Here is a 20,224-nt window from a genome sequence, read left to right as displayed (position 1 = left end):
TTTCCCCCAGGGAGTGGCTCTTTTGCGCACTTAAACAAGCTGGAAACAGTTGAAACTAAATCCCAGTGTGTAACGTGAATCCTGCATTTAGTGGGTTTGACTTTTAAAAATGCGAATACACATAGGCCCTGATGACTTCAATAGCATTTATGGGTGCTCAGTGCTTGTATAAATGTCACACTATTTATAACATATTTCTGTGTCCTTTTTTAAAATTCTCTGTTGGCCTGTCTCTTTTCCACTGTGGTATCTTTGACTGACATAGTCACATCAGGATGTAGCATGTGTTTGAATAATTAAGAAAATACAAATAAAAGTTATCTTTATTCTAGTCCATATTTTTCCATTGCTCAACCACCAAAGATAATAGTACCAGTTCACCACTGCTTTTTACATTCTATGGAGAAAAGTACTTTTAGTTTTGCAGTGGTTTATTAAACCTTCCAAGTCCAATTATTTGCCCCTAGAGTTTCCCCCCTAAGCTTTAGAAAATTGTTTCAGCTATATCCAAACTCATGCCAACTTCCTGGCTTCTCGGCCGCAGCCCATCAGCGAGTGCTCTACTAAGAACAACTTTGAGGCTCTCCTTGAACCTCTTCTTCTTGCTGCTTCCTACAAAAAAGTAAACAAGGGGGTTGATGCTACTGTTAACGGTGGAGAGAACAACGGTGACATGGTTCTGCTGGCTGAGCAAAGACGACCAGTGGTGGTAATTCAGAAGATACAACAGCCTCATAGGCATGGCAAAGATGAGGAAGACAATGACTGTGGCCACAATGATGATGTAGAGCTTTGACGAATGAGGTCTCAGGGAGTTACGATGAATCCTGATAACCAAGATCAGGCTGGACAGAATCATTAGAGGAATGAAGATCATGAAAGTCAGGATCCATGTGAAGATGAGCAGTGCTTGGCAATGGTTGCCATCGTCGAATTGTTCCTTCGTTGAATCATCTTTGCATGTTAAGTATTCGGCTACTGTCATCAGAAAAGACAGAGTCCACAGAATTGCACACACAATTGCCGATTGGTGCTGTGACCGGTGGCATCGGTACCAGATGGGGTAAACAATAGACAGACACCTCTCAATACTGATGGCTGTCAGGAGATAGAGACCAGTATTATATCCAAGAAGGAAGACAATAGATAGTGTGGTGGTTATATAATAGTAAAAACCATATGCGAATCCAAAACCAGCAATGTACTCAATCGACAGAATAAATGTACAAAGCAGTAAGGAGATATCAGCAATGGACAGGTGTGTGATGTACGCAGTGAATGGGTTTCTTTTGATCTGGAAGCAGAGGCACCAGAGGACAATTCCATTTTCACAAAAACCCAGGAAGGAGATGATCATAATTACCCAAAGTGGGGTCAATATCTCCCAGACCCTTTCCTGTGTAGAAATGTTTCTGTGCATTGAGATGTTCTCTGTGCCTTCGCTGGGATGAAACGTTATGTTTGAGTCATCCATGGGGAAAGCTCAAGTTTGGATAGCACAGCTCTTCCTTCTGTAAATATGTATAAAAATATACTGTGAGCATTGTGTGCTCCTCCCCTCCCCCTTTTCTTTCTGTTTTGTGGACCCTTAATTTCTGGTCATATCCAAAAGCCTTAGCAAAAGGAAAACCAGCTTTGATATACTGATGCTAGCTGAAACCCAGTTGGAACTACTCTTGGCAATGTGGCTAAGCCCATTATGCTAGCAAAAATCCTGAGCTTTCTTCTCTATGGGGTTCAGCGTATGAGTGCTAAACCACAGCTAAAGAGATATTCTCAAATTGCTCTTGGACAAGCAAGGTCTCCATCACATTGCAAAGCTTCATGATATAGTGGTCATAGGTAGCATTGGCGGTTCTTGTTAGAGCCCTAGATTGTTCCCAGGCAGGTCTATTCAGCTCTTGTTGAAGCTAATGACATAAATTTTAAGTCAAACATATGTATCTCAAGTGAATTTGGCTCACAAGTTTTTTGTTTTTAAAAAAAAATTGATACCAACGTCACTTTTCCAGGAAGGGCTTTAATTAAGTAAGTAAAAATAATATGTAGTTACTCAGAATTGTATTCCCTCCAAGTACAGAGGTGGAGGGAAGGTGAAATGCCACTGTTTTGAGACAGCCATTTTTTACCAGCTTTAAGTGTCATTTATCATAGCATAACATAATTTAACCATGTTTACACACTCTGAATACTTAGCACAATTGCAAATATCTGGCAAACATTACAAATCCGACCCATCACAAGGAGAAGTAGTTATTCAGGTTCCCTGACATTATTATAATGGTTTTAACTGTTGTTCTGCTGAGTTAGGAACAAGTTCTCCTTTTGTATGTCTCCTTTTATCTCATAACGGAGAATCAGCAGCATTTGCTTCAGCTGATTTTCGTACAAATATTTCATGCACCCTTCCCTGTTAACTTCCCAGCTGTCCCTGTGATGATACAGAGTCACATTCAGGACCCTTGCTGATTTACTGATGTTTAACAGGGACTAACTGTTGACAATAAGCTTGCCCAGCTGACTTGGTTCATCCATATAAGCAGCCTTGTTCATTAGCATGCCATAATGAGAATTCACCCATATCCTCAAGCAGTTAAGAACATCAAATGCAAGGTAAAGAACTTCTACTGGGGCAACTTTTGCAATGATTATTTAAACAGAACCATTCACCCCAGTCATAAATTTCTCTGAGGACCCCTGGGTTTCCTGGGTTCAAAACAACTTCTTAAAACAGGATATCACAGTCTAAAAAAGGGCATTCGGTAAACAACCTGGGAAGCCTCAGGGCTTGATGTCATTTAAACCTGCACAAAAATGTTAATGATGATCCCACCTGCATGTTGACCATGCCACCATCTTGAGATGCAGTTGGAGGGAACAAACAATGTAGCTGGAAGTGTGGTAGAGAAGTAAGTGTAAATGCAACAAGTAAATGCAGTGACCGGAATGAGTGCAAGCCTCCCAAAAGCAGTGTTCTGCAAAAACTGTAGAAGGAAAGGGCTCAAACACTGTGCCGCTGGAAGTGTAGTAAAGTTTCACTGAAGAAAAGGAGAGGAGAAGCTATCTACTTCAAGAGTTAAAACAAATAGGAAAGGAAAAAAAGAATTACAAGACTCAAGTATGAAAAAAATACTCAAAGTAAGAAAAGAGTCAACAAAGTTCTTGATTTGTATCTCTATATAAATGGAGTAGTTCTCTCTGGAGAGTAAAACAAAGAGGAAAAAGTTCTGGACTTACTAAGGTCATTCCCACATGAGAGCATTCAGAGATGAGAATGGAAAGAATCCTCTCGTTCCAGATACATCCATGGTCTGTTCAGATTTCCCTGAAGTTGCTGAAGAACCTCCTTGAAGAAGCTGAAGGTTACCTTCTCCAACCATTTGCCTTTGGTAAGAGGGGGAGCAAATAGTGACTCTGACCATGACTGCCTCAAAAAGAAATGTGCAGTTCTCCCATCACTCCAGATATCTGAGGCATGCCAAATAAAGTGCCCCAGGCTCATCATCTGAGGCTGTGCTTCAAATGGCATCACTCAGTAACCAGCAAGTCATCTAGCTGAAAGCCTGGGAGTTAACTCTTGTGGGAACTGAATGGCAGTATATGGAAAGTTGTCCTGAGCTGCTACAATACCAAGAGACACAGTTTAAACAAACAAATGCAAAGTGAGTAGGAGATCTATTTGGGGATGAGAAGATCAGAAGGAAAAATCTCAATTTAGAACTGTGCCACCACATGCCATCTAAAATATTATAAGTTGATTTGTAAATTTGTCTTACACGTTTTAATATGATAAAACAAGAAAGTGAGAAGGATAGAGAGGGAGAATAAAAGAGAAAGAAAGAAAGAAAGAAAGAAAGAAAGAAAGAAAGAAAGAAAGAAAGAAAGAAAGAAAGAAAGAAAGAAAGAAAGAAAGAAAGAAAGAAAGAAAGAAAGAAAGAAAGAAAGAAAGAAAGAAAGAAAGAAAGAAAGAAAGAAAGAAAGAAAGAAAGGAAGGAAGGAAGGAAGGAAGGAAGGAAGGAAGGAAGGAAGGAAAACTAATTCACATAATGAAGGAAATAGAAAGAAAGAAACCACAGAGCAAAGAAAATAGCCACATCATTGTGTTAGTCTCATACATCCATTCCTTTTGGTTAAAATTGTATCTTGAGATTATTCTACAAAAAAATCCCAGCAGTGTGAACCAAAAATCTGTTCTTGAGATTTAAACAGTCTCCCCTGAAAAGTTCAGACAGGCCTAAGAGTGGATAAACTCTTTGAAAAGTCCCCTGAGGATGTCCCCTGCTTTTGCCCCAAGTATTAGGTTGTTTTTATATTCAGATATTAGCAGAACAAACATTCTTAGCCAAAAAAGGAGAGAGTTTGCTTGGTCTTCTCCTTTAGATGTTTCACTAAAACTACCAAATCCCCAAATGGGAAAAACTACTAACTAATGTGAGAAATAAATGACCTCAAAGGGAGGGTCAGAATAAAGTTAGGAAAGAAACAGAGTGAAATAAAACAACTTCTAATTGCTTTTTGTTGACTTAAATTGTAATCTACCTTACGTTCAACAGCTGTGGGACAAAAAATTTCAAGCTACCTCTGAAAAAGAAAAAAAACCTGTTCCTTTCTCATAAAATGAAATATGCATAGGAGTAATGAGAAGGGTCATTGTAGAAATACGTTAACATTTCAAGATTGACCAGGTACCTGGGTTCATAGCTCACTCAAACTGCTGTGCAAACACAATCCAAAATCAGGGATGCCCTGGCCTCTGTGTCTTCACAGGGTGGGTGGTTTGTGATAACTCTCTCACACTCACATAGCACCTCCTTCATGACTGGTCCCTTGAGCACCAGCAGTCATCATCTACATGGCCAGGGCAGCAGAGTGAAACCTGGTCTTGAGGGGCATAGTTCACAAATACAGCTTATCCTTGGTGACTTCAGGAGTAACAGGAAGGTTGAAGAGCACAGGGTGACCCCACACCTGCTGACCGTTGGAGTGTTTATATCAGATGCTGCCAAGATTGGCTATTTCTGAATCAGTTTAACTAGTCAGATATTAAACGAGGGGGCTACAAAGCATGGAACCCAAACAGATCTTGGGACTAGAAATTAGTATCAACAATAAAGACATGATGGATAATATGGATATTCTGTTAATTTTAATCTAAACTGAATATACAGCAAGATGTGACATGAATGATAATTTATCCTAAAACTTTTCTCTCAGACACTAACCTGGTGGGACAGGGCAGCTTTGCAGTGGATGTAAATTGAATGTACTAACACTTTCAAATATCCTGTATGTACAAAGCTAGCGGTGTTACCTTTTTTCTCATTTTGCTTTGAGCCTTTGAATAATTTCATGTTCTTATATCTCCAATTCCTGGAAGCATAAGGCAACCTGAAAAGAACTCGCAATTCATTCATTAAACACAACCCAACAACCTAGGATTTATAAGCCAAATTAGAGGGGTTTATGTGATTGATACACATGCCAGTATATAAAAGAGCCTCTGTATACCTGGAAGTCTGATCTCCTAATTATATACTTACACAAGCCATGACAAAAAAGCCTAAGGTATGAGCTTTGACGGCACTTTCAGGCAGTGCAGTTTCTCATGATTGTCATTCAGCCATTACCACTTTCCAGTTGAAATTCATTACAGAATTATTCAGCTCAAAGATTAGGAGTTGGGCTTAGGTTTCAGAGGAGTGTGGACTGAAGAGCTGGGCTCAAACAACTAACAGAGTGCTGAGTGGCACACTGAAAAACAGAGGTGTTGTAAGATGACCAAAGCCCAAACAGAGGGCTCTAGGGTGGCCATGGAGAGCAAACAGGGGACTCTGGGGCACACTGGGGACAAATGCGTGGATCATAAGTGTCTTAAGATCCATTAAGGCTAACAGATACTAGAAGAGCCAGAATGACTTATGGTTACTCCTCAATAGGTGATATGAGAGTATCATTAAAGTAGGAGTTAGGCTTAGGGTAAACCTTAGGGTTAACATTACCCTAACCCAAAACCCACCACAGAACTTGCTAGACATCTTTTATGCTACTCATACCAGCCATGATACTAGAGTATGCCCAGTTCCCTAAAGGGTGGTAACTGGTGGATGGTGTTTTACAGGCAATAGGCGTGAGAGCTGGATTTATTGTTGGTTTCTGCAAAGCAAGGTGAAAGTATATGACACCATCTAGTTTTGAGCCCAGCAGGGACCACCAGTTCATAGTTAAAAGTAAGGTTATAGTAGGAGTTAAGATTCAAGAAAACAGAATATGAAAACTAAGTCCAGAATCAGGGTTAGAATGAAGACTCCTTGGTGGCTACTCAGTTACAAGGCCAATTCTAAAATCCTGTAAAATCCTATAAAATGGCAATCATAGGACTGTGTTTTTATGAGAACAGTATGGAACAGCAGGCTCCAAAAGCAAGGATTACTTCTTAATCCTGAAATCCTACTGAGAGATTTTGACAACTACAGTTGGTAGAGGTGAACTAATCATATTTTTTTCTGGGTGGTTAAGACCCACTGCGTGTTGTTTATGAAAGTGGATTTAGGGCCTGTGGCAGACGGTCTGAAAACTAGGTGTACTCTGAGAACCTGTGAAGAATCTTATTTGAGGTAAGAATAAGGCAGCTAGTGAGAGATGGGCAGTTTATGCTTACTGTTGGGACCATATAGGACCCTAAAATAGCTTGATAAAGCTGTTTTCAGATTACTTTTTTATTCTTTGTCAGAGATGTTTTTGGATGATTCATGCAGTTCTGCTCTGAAATGGCTTATGATAAAAGGATAGTTAATAGCAGATAGAAAGCTGGGGGTATTCGGGCCCAAAAGCAGTGTGCAGGGCTCTGCAAATCTCTGGAAGCAAAGCGAGATGTCTGGCCCATTACTGCATTGCCCAGACTGCTGGCAGGTTAGAGGAATTGTTTACATATAGCATCATAGACTAACTGTCATGTGAGCATGGGAGGGTTTGGAGATGTTCCTGCTCCCAACTTGAGCCGCACCTTCTTTTTTCCCACCTGCACAGCCCCGGGTGGCACGCCGGGGCTCGGCACTCGCACCCAGGGAAGATGCCGGGCGTCAGGAGGAGCAGAGCTCCAGACAACAACTCCAGGCTGGCGCCACTTGTGCAACCCCACAACCAGAGGGGAAATTGGCCAGTTTGGGTACAGACGCATTCATACGATACCAGGTGGCTGTGTTTACCTGCCTGGGTGCAGCATACATGGTGTTTTGGATCTGAGCTTCTACCTCTGTGTCCTATCACAGTGCTGGTGAGGAAGCAGCCAGAGGGCAATTGCAGGGAGTTTCCCAAATCAGAGAGGGGTGGGAAGTGGAGGGAGAGTACCAGGAAGGGAGGAGCTCTTAGTGATGCTGTGAGCTTGGGAAAAACTAATAAAATAACAAGGTTTCCTATTGCCCATCTTTCTGTGATTTTTTTGGGGGGAGGAAAAAATATAACATTTTAAAAGTTATAAAAAATGAATGGAAAAGGTATTCCTGGGCAAGGAGAAGAATACATATCTTTACTAAAACTCACAAGTGTTCACCTCTCAAAGAATCTCTGTAACATATTTCTGTATCTATTGGTTTAGAAGAAGTGTCCTTTGCAAGCAGAAATGTGTTCCTGCTCTCTGCCTGCCTCCCAGCAAGTCATGAAGAGGGGGAACCTGGGCCTTAATGAAGTACAGAGCAGCTGTCTTCTTTCTTCACAAACCAGCCTCACATCTGTCTTTCTGTACTTTGATCCACTCTTGGTGACACTTCGCTGAGTCTTTGGTCATTAGCAGTCAGTCCCCTGCAAAGCCTTACCAACATTTTATTCTCTGTCTCCCTCTTCATGAGAAATCACCATGAGTCCTTCAAAAAACCTTGCTTATTCAGAGAGCTCCTATCTTCAGCCATGCAGAATGTGAGGAGCTCTCCTCTATCCTTGGGTTTCAGAGGCTATTCAACTGTCCATAGACCTACCCTTTAGTCCTAACATGCATAGCAGGTGGCAGCTCTTACCTTGAGGACAGTGGGGTCTGTCCCCAGTGTAAATCTACCACTGCTAAAATCATTCTGAGTCTTGCTTCCATCTTGGGCCAGTCACTAATGGCACAAACACTAGCACCAAACCCAGCATCATCACACATCAGAAGAGAAAATACACTGCACCTGCCTACTGACAGCCCCACCAGCTACCAAGCATTAGGGCCACCACTGCTATGTAGTGTAAGACAACACAGGAAACAGTATTTCCATTCTACATTTTCATTTTATATATGTAAGACAGTACAGGAAACCATTGGGGAGAGAATAGGATAAGAATGGAAGTAATAACTTGGCATATATGATTAACTAGGGTAAGCAGTTTAGACCATTTTAACTTTAGTTGTGCAAAGCAGAAGTTACAGGATTAGAAAATGTGAGAGGCGCATGACAGAGATGAGTCAGAGCTTTCCATGATAAAAGGTTGGAAGAAGAAGTTTGAATGCCAAATAGCCAGTAAACTTAGCTAAACTTTGTTTAGGTTGAGATAAGATGGTGTGGTTATATCCAGTTACCTCATATAGAGTAAGACGTTTTGTATTACTGATAAAGATAATGAAAGAAGGGTCTGGTACCATGGTGCTCTGTCCTTCAACCTGTGTTGTTTCTGGAGGTTCCCATCAACAGATGTCCAAATCCTTCTTGAAACAGAGTTGCTAGTCAGACTAAGTTATGTGAAGTGCCTGCCCTAGTAAGAAAGACTGCCCTGAAATAATCTTTTACTTCTGATTGTAAATATGCCTGTCTTCTTTCTTTTACCCCTCTTTTCATTTTTATTCTGTATCACATATTCATCATTTACATGCATTTCCAACCTATCACAGAAGTTAGCCATTTCTCTTTATTTGCTCTTGGTACTGCAGGAATAGGAGGTTAAGTAAAATCCTTGATGCTTGTTACTGTGAAACATTAGTCTCTTTGGTTGGGTTCACTGAACACTCATGATTTTTCAGCTGAAGTCTGGTGGTCCACCTACCTCCCTGCACTCTGCTCCTACACAGAAGAGAAATAGCTACGGTGCTGAGGATCCCTTCTATTGGAAAATTATTTAAAAGGATGATAACCGCTGTATGGAGGCACCAGTACTTCAGAAAATCAAGGTCGATGACAGGAATTGTTGACAGCCTTTTCCAAACACTCTTTGGACTCAGCCAGGATAGGTCCCTGACTCCTTAGGGCAACACCTTCACAAGTCATCTAATGGCATGCTTGCAAATGTAACTACTGTGTATAGATGTAATTAGATAATAAGCAGCAAACAACAAGAGCTTTGTAGTGACGTGACTGAAAAAGCTGTGTATTGCTGATATATGATGCTGGGATTTAGTAAAGGAATTTCCATCTGAACTGTGAAAGTGGTCTAAAAGTCCATGGATTAATTCAGTATTTTAAAATCAAAATTCCATTGTGGATATCACATTGTGGTTCTGCAAGGAAACTGTAGCCCAGTTTTCTTCTGTTTCATTTCTCCTTTATTGGATTGAACCTCCCACAGTGCACCATGGAATAGGACTTTGTAATACAATCATCTTTTCTCTTGCTGTCCAGGGAGCCTGACTGACAGAGATGAACCAGAGCACTGTGCATCAAAGAATCATTTCAGAAAGGAAAGACTTCTTCCTACTTTAGGATTTTTCCCAAACTTTGAATTTTTAAAATTAAAAATCTCAAGTAGCCAAACATTTTCTTTTGAGTAAAGTTTTTCTATTATTTTTAAACCACTTCTAATACTAGTCTGTTTTCAAAACAAAATATAGACTCAGAGATAATTTTTATTTTTCAAGGTGATCCAGCTTGAACACAGGTGCACAAAGCCAGAAGGTCACTGAATGAAAACAATGAACTGTCTGTCTCTTCTATCAAGCGTATATACCTGGAGTGGATCTAGAATCCTAAAATATCAAAAAAGACATTAAATTTTCTGCAAAAGAATATTTTTAAAGTGTAGCAAGAGTATAAAACAATGATTCTGAGGGTAGAAATCATGAGGACTGTGTTTACTCTGTCTCAGACTTCCTCATTCTCATCAAAATTCCTCCTCTGCGAAATGGGAGTAACATGGGAGTACTGGGAGGATAACTTCAAATTTGTGACATGCTTAGCTAGTATAGTAATATAAATATTAAAAATACAGGGAATTCACCTACTACTGCAACCTCACTAACACAGTAAGAACAGAGTTTGATTCTATTACAGTAAAAACAAGTGGTCTTGGCTTTTTTTTATTTTTCCACCTTTTCCAACTTTCTCCTTTATACCTGTGACAGGAATGGGACAAGATGCTCAGCTATGTTAAGTCATCACAAAGCCATGGAAATCAGTGTCAGTAAACCAGGTAACAATCCAGCCCCTGCAGATGAACAAAGGGTGCTCTTGCGGACTCTAGGTTCATGATTTCTACCTCCCACAGTAATGTGGTGGTACATCTTGCCAAAGTTTCAGCATGAACATCTATATTGGCTGTGTCATCAGTTTGCTTCCAGAAACAGTATTGACTTGTCGTGTTCTATTCATAGGTTGGTCTGATAACAGCATTTTCTCTGCAGAGTTGACATAACACAAAATAAGTTAGGTAGTGAACAACAACCAACTGAATTTCAGCTGGAGATAAAGACACTGAAGTTCTGCATTTTTTAGGAATTCCTCTTCTTCTTCCTGCATCAAAATGTCAGGTTCCTTCTTCCTCTGAGGTGGAGAGGTTAAAGACACCACCGCATGCTCCCTCCCCTGAATAGGGACTTCCAGCAACTGTGTTCAGACTCACTTGAAGTCTCAGTCTTTTGTTAATAAAAATATTTTCCTCAGAATTTAGATGCTGCAGGGACTATTGCTGCCTCTATTTCCTGCTGAACACATTTTCTAGGACTATGTTTTTTTCTTCCTCGTCATGCTTTCCCTTTATCTTTTGATGTCAAGGACACATGATTTTTTGTACCCTATGAGCAACATGCCAGCATTTCTGTGTGGCTCTTGGCAATGCCATACATGCTGCCAGCCACAGTGGAGCCAGCCACAGGGAGGGCTTCAGGGCATGTCCCAGGTGGGCAGTCACCGCTGCTTGTGCACCCACGGTGGGATGGAGTGGGGCTGAGCTGGCTGTGCAGAGGAGAGCCAGGGTAGCACAGAAATGCTCAGGTTACCACCAGCCCCCTAGCCAAATCAGTCCCAGTGAAAACCATGGGATATAGCCCTGGCAAGGAAGCACGTAACTGCACTTTAACTGCTCACAAGGTACTTAGGTTAAAAAGCTAGATGGTTGGCAGCTCTGTATCATCTGTCCTGTTTCTCTGCCTCATTCTCCTATATTTTTTTCTCCCAGTTCGTGGCCTAATCTTTTAATACTTTGTTGTGGTTTACATGCACCCACGTTCCCACTGATAGGAACATACATTCTCATTTAGGAGCAGAGTTTACAGGCATGACTCAAGGCACACTTAATACCCATAACAGATTGAGTTTTCTCCACCTACGTTGTCATGCAGACTGTTCTGCTGTGGTCTGAGATATATTCTCAGCAAAGCTATTTCCTTAGTACTCCTCCAAATACTTACTGATGGAAGGAGATAACGAGGTGTCAGTCACAAGCTAGACAGTGCCCCCTCATCAGGCTGAATGTACCAGATGACTGTATAATATATAATATACATAATATTTATACACATACATATCTTGCCAAAATTAAACTTACTACTTTTCTGGGTGAAGAAAGGCTTAGTTTCTGGTGTTTTTTTGGGGACAGGAATGGGAGAAGGAAGAATCAGTAAGAGACTAGAATATAGTTGACAGTGTAGAAACCATATTAGTCAGAAATAAAAAAGCAGGTAAAGACATTAGTAAAATAACTAGATGGACTGTATCTCTTTCACTGGAAAGTTCTGGAGACATTGTGATAGCTGAAGACCAAAACCAGAGCTGTCTTTTGACACAGTGTAAAGATCAAGTGTCATCCTTCAGTGCTGCCAGGTGACTCCAGGGACAGAGTCCTGAAACAGGTACGAGAGGGGTGACAGACTGCCCCCTCCTTTTCAAATAAATGATATACTGGAATTAATAGGGGAGGAGAACTGCAAAAGCACAGAGCAAGGAAATGGTCTCAAAGCAGCCAGCTGCCGGCAGCTTGTGGGCCAGCAGTGCCCCACTGGCCTTGCAGACAAGGCGCAGACATCCAGTGCCAGCGCAGCGCCACAGCAGCATCCTTTGTGTGCACTACCTGCCCTACCTTCTACCGCTGCAGCTTGCCTTGGTGCCAGGGACCATGCAAATGAATGAATGTCTGAAGCTGGTGCTACAGGGTCTACCAGCAGTCATACCCCTGCACAGCGATGATGAGCGAGGTCATGGCACTCACCCTCTCCTGCCTCCATATGCTGGTGATGATCTGTGCATGATGGGAAGCTCCAGGAGAGCAATGGAGACAGTGGCTGGTTACCCAAAGAGCCACATGCAGCACCACGTCAGGATAACGAGGCAGAGGGGTTCATCCGTCACATGGCAGACAAGTCACTGGAGTCCATGTCTCTTGGATCATGACCGTTGGTTTGATGACTGCACTGTGACAGAGGAGGCAATATGGGAGGATGCTGGCCAGGGCCTGTAAACATGCATTTTTTGTTCCTATCACCTGTGATGGTCTTCATGTGCAGCTACTAATTTTGTTCTGGCAGAGTTAAACAGAATTTGTGAGCCCAACAACAGGGAATGAGCCCCAGGCTATAGGGTGCTTCCTGATCCCAGCTAACTAGTTTTACAGGGGTTTTTTGCATCTTCTCAGCTACTTAAGCATGCTGGTATGTGTACCTGAGGATGGGATCAGAGTGGAGCCTCTGAATCCAAAGGCTTTGTATGGTAGACAAACCACTAACTCTTCAGAAAGGCAAGCTCAATACAGCATGGTGTGAGTGCGTCACTTAAATCCCATCACTTAAATTCAAGCCTGTGTTCAGGCACTTTATTCACTCAAGGCTTAAATGCTTCAGTCTTCACATTGTCATCAGTTGGGAAGAAACATCTGAAGGGGTGGAACTGTTTGTCCCATAATTGCAAATGCAAATTTTTCTCGTGATGATCATTAAACTGTAGGTGTGGGTTTCCTGAAGGCATGTCGTGCCAGGCAAAACAAGGCCAGGCTTTTCAAGCATTCATCCCCTTGTGTCAGTGGTGAAGCAGACCTCCCCAGTGGAAACATGTGATTGAGTAAGCCTAATTATACCTTCTGGCTTCCAAGAACAGACCTTTATGTTAATGCAACAGGAGATACATTCTCTGCCCTAATTCACACTCCCCAACTGCAGTAACTGTCATGATCTTCCAGAGTGGCAATACCCGTATTTTCACTTGTTCCTCACATATCTCAAATACACCCCTGTATTACAAGCAGATCAACCCCTCGTATCACTCTCAGACATGGCTGTTGTAGCACCATGAAGCAAATTGCGTGTTTGTGCTTTGAAAAGCCTTTCTTGCCATATGAAACGTTGCGTAAGAGTCAAAATTCTTCTGGAATAGGCACAGGTGGCCCCTCCCTTCTAGGGTCATTTCTTTCTCATATGCCAAAGCCAAGCTGTTTCTCTCAGATGAGGATTTGGAAACACTTCTGGGGACAGGAGGGGAAGCATTTCCTTTTTGGGCTTCTGCCCTGGTCCCTTCTACTCTTGGATAACTTCACAATCTGATGGACGTAGAAGCCAGAGATACCCTCCTGGGGCTAGGCAAAGGCCTGGGCTGCCAAATCATCTGTTTGACGGATGATTTGAAAACAAACAGACCTTAAAAATAGTATTTCTGCCATTGCATTGGCTTCAGACTTTCAGCATTGAGTTAAACTGGACCAAGCAAAAGAAGCAGAATAAGCAGTGCTAAAATGACTGTTGTGCCTCTTTTGTCCTCCATATTACTCCAATGTCTACAGCCTTTTTTATTTCCTCTTTTCTTCCTTTATGCCTGTTTCTTGATTTATTTTTTTTGCTCTGCGCTTTCTGTCATCACCTATGTGCTCTACAGCTCTCCCTTGAGCTGTTAACTTCCTTCTTGTGACCACTTGATGTGCCAGACAAGCCTTGAGATACTGGGAAAATGAAAAAAGAATAATGATGGAAAGGAAAAAAACTCTAAGGAAAGAAGCCATGTGACTTTTTCCTTTACTTCAGTGGAGACGGAGCCCTCAAAGCACAAGTGAAACTAGTACAGAGAGTGCGTATCTTCAGTATCTCCCTGCGACATCTCATCGTTGCATTTCTACCCAGCAGGTCTCCCCACTCAGTCTAATCATAACTGCTTCATGCGCTTCTCCTGTAACACCACCAGCAATAAAAGCTCTTCTCTCTCTACACGCTCATTCCAACATCACCCACTGGTTCCAGGGGGCTGCCCTCACCCCCTCATACAATGTGCTTCTTCTACCTCAGATGATTTATCTTTGTCCGATTGTTTACGTGAAGTCTTTGTTTGGTACAGGTCTTCCAGGACACAGACATACACACGAAACAGGGATTCTGAGAAGTTTCTTTGCTTTCCTAATTTAGCCAAAAAGAAAACCTTCTCTTTCATCTTAACACTTTAGATTCATGGAGCATTGAGGAAATGTTACCTTTTTGGAGTCTTTGTGCTGTCTCTCTAGTTTCAACATCAACCCTGGAGCTTGTCCAAGCACATGTGGTGACTTGCCTCAGCTTTGCATTTCACTCTTCCTCCTACATGGCTCATCTACAGACCGTGGAACATCACTAACCTGCTTGGTGAAGAAGTCATGAGCTGGATTAGCCAGAGTCCCCCTCATCATGAGCATGGTGGCTGCCACTGAATGTTTGCAATTATTCACATGCACAACTACACATTTTCTGCAAAAATTAGCATGCTGGTATTACTCAAGATAAAAGTAATTATTTTTAAGCATGTATCTTAAACATTTTAATTACCACAGCAGCTCCCATCAAAACCTCCAGCAAAACTCACCCCTTGGCTTGACTGGGAAGCAGACCCAGCTGAAACTTGCTTGAATCTTGACTTAAATATTTGTTCTGAAAAACTGAGGAAAACTGCCTGTGAAGCACATTTTTTTTTCCCTAGTTAGGAAATTACATGGTTACTTATGTCAGACATTATCTAAAAGTGTCAGAGTGCGTTGGCCTGGCTGACAAGATCATATCACCTCTAGCATCATAGTGCATCTGGGCTGGAAACTGATCTGGTCATCAGAGGACCACAGCTTCTGGACAAACTGGAGAAGAATGGGCAGAAAATCCTGAATACTTTTAGGAAGGAGTGTAATCAGCTTACATATGGGATTTTTTTTTTTTTAATGTAATAACAAGAAATGGGGCTTTGGAAATTAAGACCCCCCTTCTAGTCCTGCATTCCCACTTACTTCAGCACATTAATGATCTCACTTGAGTTTAGAACCATAGAATGGTTTGGGTTGGAAGGGGACTTTAAATATCACCTAGTCCACCCCGCCCTGCCATGAGTAGGGACACCTTCCACTACTTTAGGTTGCTCAAAGCTCCATCCAACCTGGCCTTGAACACTTCCAGGGAGGGGGCATCCACAGTTTCTCTGGGCAACCTGTTCCAGTGCCTCACCACCCTCACAGTAAAGAATTTCTTCCTTACATCTAATCTAAAATCTATCCTTTTCCAGTTTAAAACTGTTACCCCTCGTCATATCACTACACTCCCCGATAAAGAGTCCCTCCCCACCTTTCCTGTAGCCCCCTTTAGGTACCAGAAGGCTGCTAAAAGGTCTCCCCAGAGCCTTCTCTTCTCCAGGCTGAACAACCCCAACTCTCTCAGCCTGTCCTCATAAGGAAGGTGCTCCAGCCCCCTGATCATCTTTGTGGCCCTTCTCTGGACCCACTCGAGCAGGTCTATGTCCTTCTTATACAGAAGGCCTTAGAGCTGAACGCAGTACTCCAGGTGGGGTCTCACAAGAGCAGAGTAGAGGGAGAGAATCACCCCTCTCAACCTGCTGGCCACACTTCTCTTGATGCAGCCCAGGATACGGTTGGCTTTCTGGGCTGCGAGAACACATTACTGGCTCATAGTCAGTTTTCCATCCACTGATACCCCCAAGTCCTTCTCTGCAGGGCTGCTCTCAATCCACTCTTCACCCAGCCTGTATCTGTGCTTGGGATTGCCCTGACCCACGTGCAGGACCTGGCACTTGGCCTTGTTGAACTTCATGAGGTTCACACAGGCCCACCTCTCAAGCCTGTCACAGTCCCTCTGGATGGCATCCCTTCCCTCCAGCGTGTTGACTGCAGCTTGGTGTTGTTGGCAAACTTGCGGAGGGTGCACTCAATGCCACTGTCCATGTCACCAACACAGATGTTAAACAGCACCGACCCCTGAGGAATGCCACTCATCACTGCTCTCCGCTCAGACATAGAGCTGTTGACCACAACTCTTTGAATGTGACCATCCAGCCAGTTCCTTATCCACTGAGGGCCCATCTGTCAAATCCATGTCCCTCCAATTTAGAGACAAGGATGTCATGTGGGACTGTCAAAAGCTTTGCACAAGTCCAGGTAGATGACATTAGTTGCTCTTCCCTTATCCACCAGTGCTGTAACCCCATTGTAAAAGGCTATCAAATTCATCAGGCACGATTTGCCCTTAGTGAAGCCATGTTGGCTATTACCAATCACTTCTTTATTTTCCATGTGCCCTAGCACAGTTTCCGGGATGATCTGCTCCATGATCTTGCTGGGCATAGAGGTGAGACTGACTGGCCTGTAGTTCCCCAGGTCTTCCTTTTTTCCCTTTTTAAAAATGGGGGTTATGTTTCCCTTTTTACAGTCAGTGGGAACTTCACCAGACTGCCATGACTTCTCAACTATGATGGATAGTGGCTTAGCCACTTCGTCTGATAATTCCCTCAGGACCCACAGATGCATCTCACCAGGTGCAAACAAAAATCAGTATCTCTTTGGGAATTCTGGATTTGAGTGCTGTCTCTGCAGCAGTGGTACTAATAAAGTCTGCTTGTTTAGCTTTAATCTAGTTCATGGGTATGTCTCGGACTGTCCATTCCTGTATGACCAGCAGAGCGTTCACCATCCCATTTGCTTCATTTTGCAAGTCTTGCAAGCAAGAGAGTTGTCTGAGAAAGAAGGTAGCCATCTCCTACGATTCCCTGGAGACCAGAGCAGCCTTAAATAATTCAGTAGCAAGTGTATGCCCTTGTGTCCCCAGTTCCTCCTTCATGGGAGCTGAAAAAACATGTGAGGCTGCCACAAGGCTCACGTTCTGCCCCAACAAGGACAACATGGGGATTGTAGGAGTGGGCACTGTAAGCATAAAACAAGGGTCATAGCAAATGCCTCCTGGACTACATTGCTTATGAAAAAAGAAAAGTAATTTGAATTGTAATACTGGTTGGCTTATCATTTTAGACCAGTGCCATCTGGTACTCAAATTTTTCTTAGCTTTTTTAATTAATAGAGTATGCAAAGAAGTATTTAAAAAGCCTAAAGGGTTTTTGCCATTTCATTCAAACCTCAGAGATAAATGCACCAGAATAAAGATTTAATTCCAAACTTCAAATTTTTTTTTTTTTTCAGTTATCATAGTCTCATTTTTAAAGAGCAACAGTAGGGTTTTATTCTTATTCATATACTTTTAAAATGCCCCTGGGCATTCCCTGTTAGCTCTCTGAAAGCAGACTGGTAAGGTGTGCTTCACTTTGTTGACAAGAGACAACCCAGGACACTCTGGGGAAGGACACTCTGGGTGACAGAGCTGAGTACCCTGCCCTTCCTCACAACAGATGTATTGAGACTGTGTCTCGTTGCCTTGCCTCAGGGAGCACAAGCGTATGACACAAACAACCTCTCCCCTTTTCTGTTGGATATAGAGAATGGTTGAAATCAGCACACCAGAGCTGGAAGGACCAGTGTTGCACCCCTGGTTACATCCTTGGAGCAAATTACAATGAAGTTCATGACTCGTGGAAAATGTAGGCCCTAGTCTCACAAAGCACTGAACATTATCAGCTGTTATTACCATAAATGGGGTAAAAGTTGCTTGGTACCTTGAACTTGGTAGGTTTTTTCCAAGTCTATATAAATATGAGCAAACTACACCAGATAGCAAAAGGCACAAAATTAAATGATACTGTGAGTTATGTATATATACTTGTGTATATTTATGTATTAACACAATGCATTAATTGCCATTTTAACACAGAGGGACACAAATAATTTTGGTCAATGACTTTGTATGCTCTAAAACATTACCAGCTTTTCAGTTACATAAACAAGACTTTATCTACCTGTAATTTTTTTATTTGATGATATTTATGATTTTATCAGATTGGTTTCCCTGAAAAGTACTTAGTAGCTGACAAAGTGCACTGTAATACAGATAATTTGCTAACATTATCACATTTGCTGGGTCTTTATCGCAAGAGAAGAAGCATCCTTCATTACTTTGGGTCTCTGGATTCCTAATAGTCATCCACAAAAGGAAAATCAGTAGGCCCACATTGTATTTATTTTTTTCTAGTTATTTCTTTGCATACAGTGGTATTTAAAAGATAATCTCTGCTGTGCCATCAGCTCACTACTGTCAACTTGGACATTTGCATAACTTGCAGAATTTTATTTCTAACCTTTGCAGAAGTCCTTTCCAACAAGCAGCTTTCTCTCTGCAAGAAACTATCTTTGTAACCCTGCTGTAACAGGGAACTGGGAATCACTCAGTAAAACAGCTGTGATAAAATATGCAGTACAAAATGTGTATGAGCTTTAATTCTGTGGTGTTTGCTAAACCCATTTCTCCTTTGGTGAAGTAATTTGTTTAATTAAAGTAACATTTAGAGACTTCTGTTCCTAGTTATGTTGGACTCATAAGAAATTGTTTGCAATCTCCCTGAATTACAGTACCTATGAACTTTTAAACTATTTGATAATCAAATTATTATATTTTTCCATCAGCTTGGGTAATACAAACTGATGGCAGAACATCCCCTGCTTGCTGACAGAGAAAAGAGCTCTTGGTTCAAGTGACACCATGACAGATCAGAACACCATGTTGTCCCTCATTACAGACCCAGCAAAGCCTAATGAGATCGAATCCAAGGGCTGAGAAGACAGCATGTTATTTTTGAAGGCAGTCTTTGTCAGGCTTCCCACCACCACTTTGGGATTCAGTGGGAATGGTATCATCCTCTGGTCTCTGTGCTCCAGGATGAAGAGCAGCAAATTTACTGTATATTTCCTAAATCTGGCCATCGCTGATGTGACCTCCACAACAACACTAATGGACCTGCAGTCACCTGCAGTTTCAGGGGAGCTTCTCAGCTATCTCAACTTGGTGCTGGGCATCATCTTCTCTGCTGGGTACAATGCTGGTCCCCTCCTTTGGACAGCTGCCAGAGCAGCGCAGTGCCTGAGGGTCCTGTCCCCACATGGCACTGGTGCAGTTGGCCTGAGCCCCTCTCATCCCATGCATGTGCTCTTCTTCAGAGCCTGTCCTGTCTGCTCAGTGGGATGGGGGAATTCCACCAAGTGAAGGACTCAGAAGCTCTGCTCGCCAAGGGCTCTGGCAGCAACAATGCAGTAATTATCTTCAGTCATTAATTTCCTCATTTTTACCTCTCTTATGGTCTTCTCCAGTTTCATCTTGTTCATCACTGTCCAAGAGAGGCCTCCACAGCAAGGCCCCCGAATGAGGTTTGGCCTTGCCATCATTGTCACTTGTCATGGCATTCCTCATCTTTGCTGTGCCTGTCACACTCGCAAGCCTGGTGAAACGCAGACTTCCTACATTGCTGCCCTTCAGGCTCATTTACATTTCTGCTTCATTCAACATCACCAACAGCAGTGCAAACCCCCCAGTCTCCTTCTGTGTCAGGGGACAGAGGAAGATAAGACTCAGAGAAGCCACTTCAGAGAGCCTTAAAGGATGGGACAGGGAGGACAAGGTGAGAGCAGAAACAGAGCCAGGATGAGTTGGAAACCAAGGATTTTAGTTACAAGACCCTCTCGAGGGGATGCATTCTGCAGGTGGACAAGTTTTTCAGACTTGTGAAGACTATAAAGATAGCAAATCACTATGCGAGATTACCAGGGAAGACTTCACAGTCTTTGGCACAAGTGGATTTAAAAGGGAGGTGAAATAAGCAGTGGGTGATGTTGTCAGACCCACAGTGTGACAAAAACAAAACATTTTTCTATTGGCAAAGAAAAATAGTTT

The 20,224-nt window shown here is 42.4% G+C and overlaps 1 protein-coding gene across 1 annotated transcript; it reads right to left on the bottom strand.

Moving 5' to 3' along the window:
- Positions 1-420: 420 nt before the first annotated feature.
- MAS1 (MAS1 proto-oncogene, G protein-coupled receptor) lies at positions 421-1,474 on the bottom strand. Its single transcript, XM_074864795.1, has one exon. It carries the CDS (start codon positions 1,472-1,474, stop codon positions 485-487), a length of 990 nt encoding a protein of 329 aa, XP_074720896.1. The 3' UTR covers positions 421-484.
- Between the last annotated feature and the right edge of the window lie 18,750 nt (positions 1,475-20,224).

The sequence above is a fragment of the Strix uralensis genome, chromosome 3, assembly GCF_047716275.1.
Source record: "Strix uralensis isolate ZFMK-TIS-50842 chromosome 3, bStrUra1, whole genome shotgun sequence".
In the NCBI taxonomy this organism is placed as follows: Eukaryota; Metazoa; Chordata; class Aves; order Strigiformes; family Strigidae; genus Strix; species Strix uralensis.
This window is presented reverse-complemented; position numbering and strand designations above follow the sequence as displayed.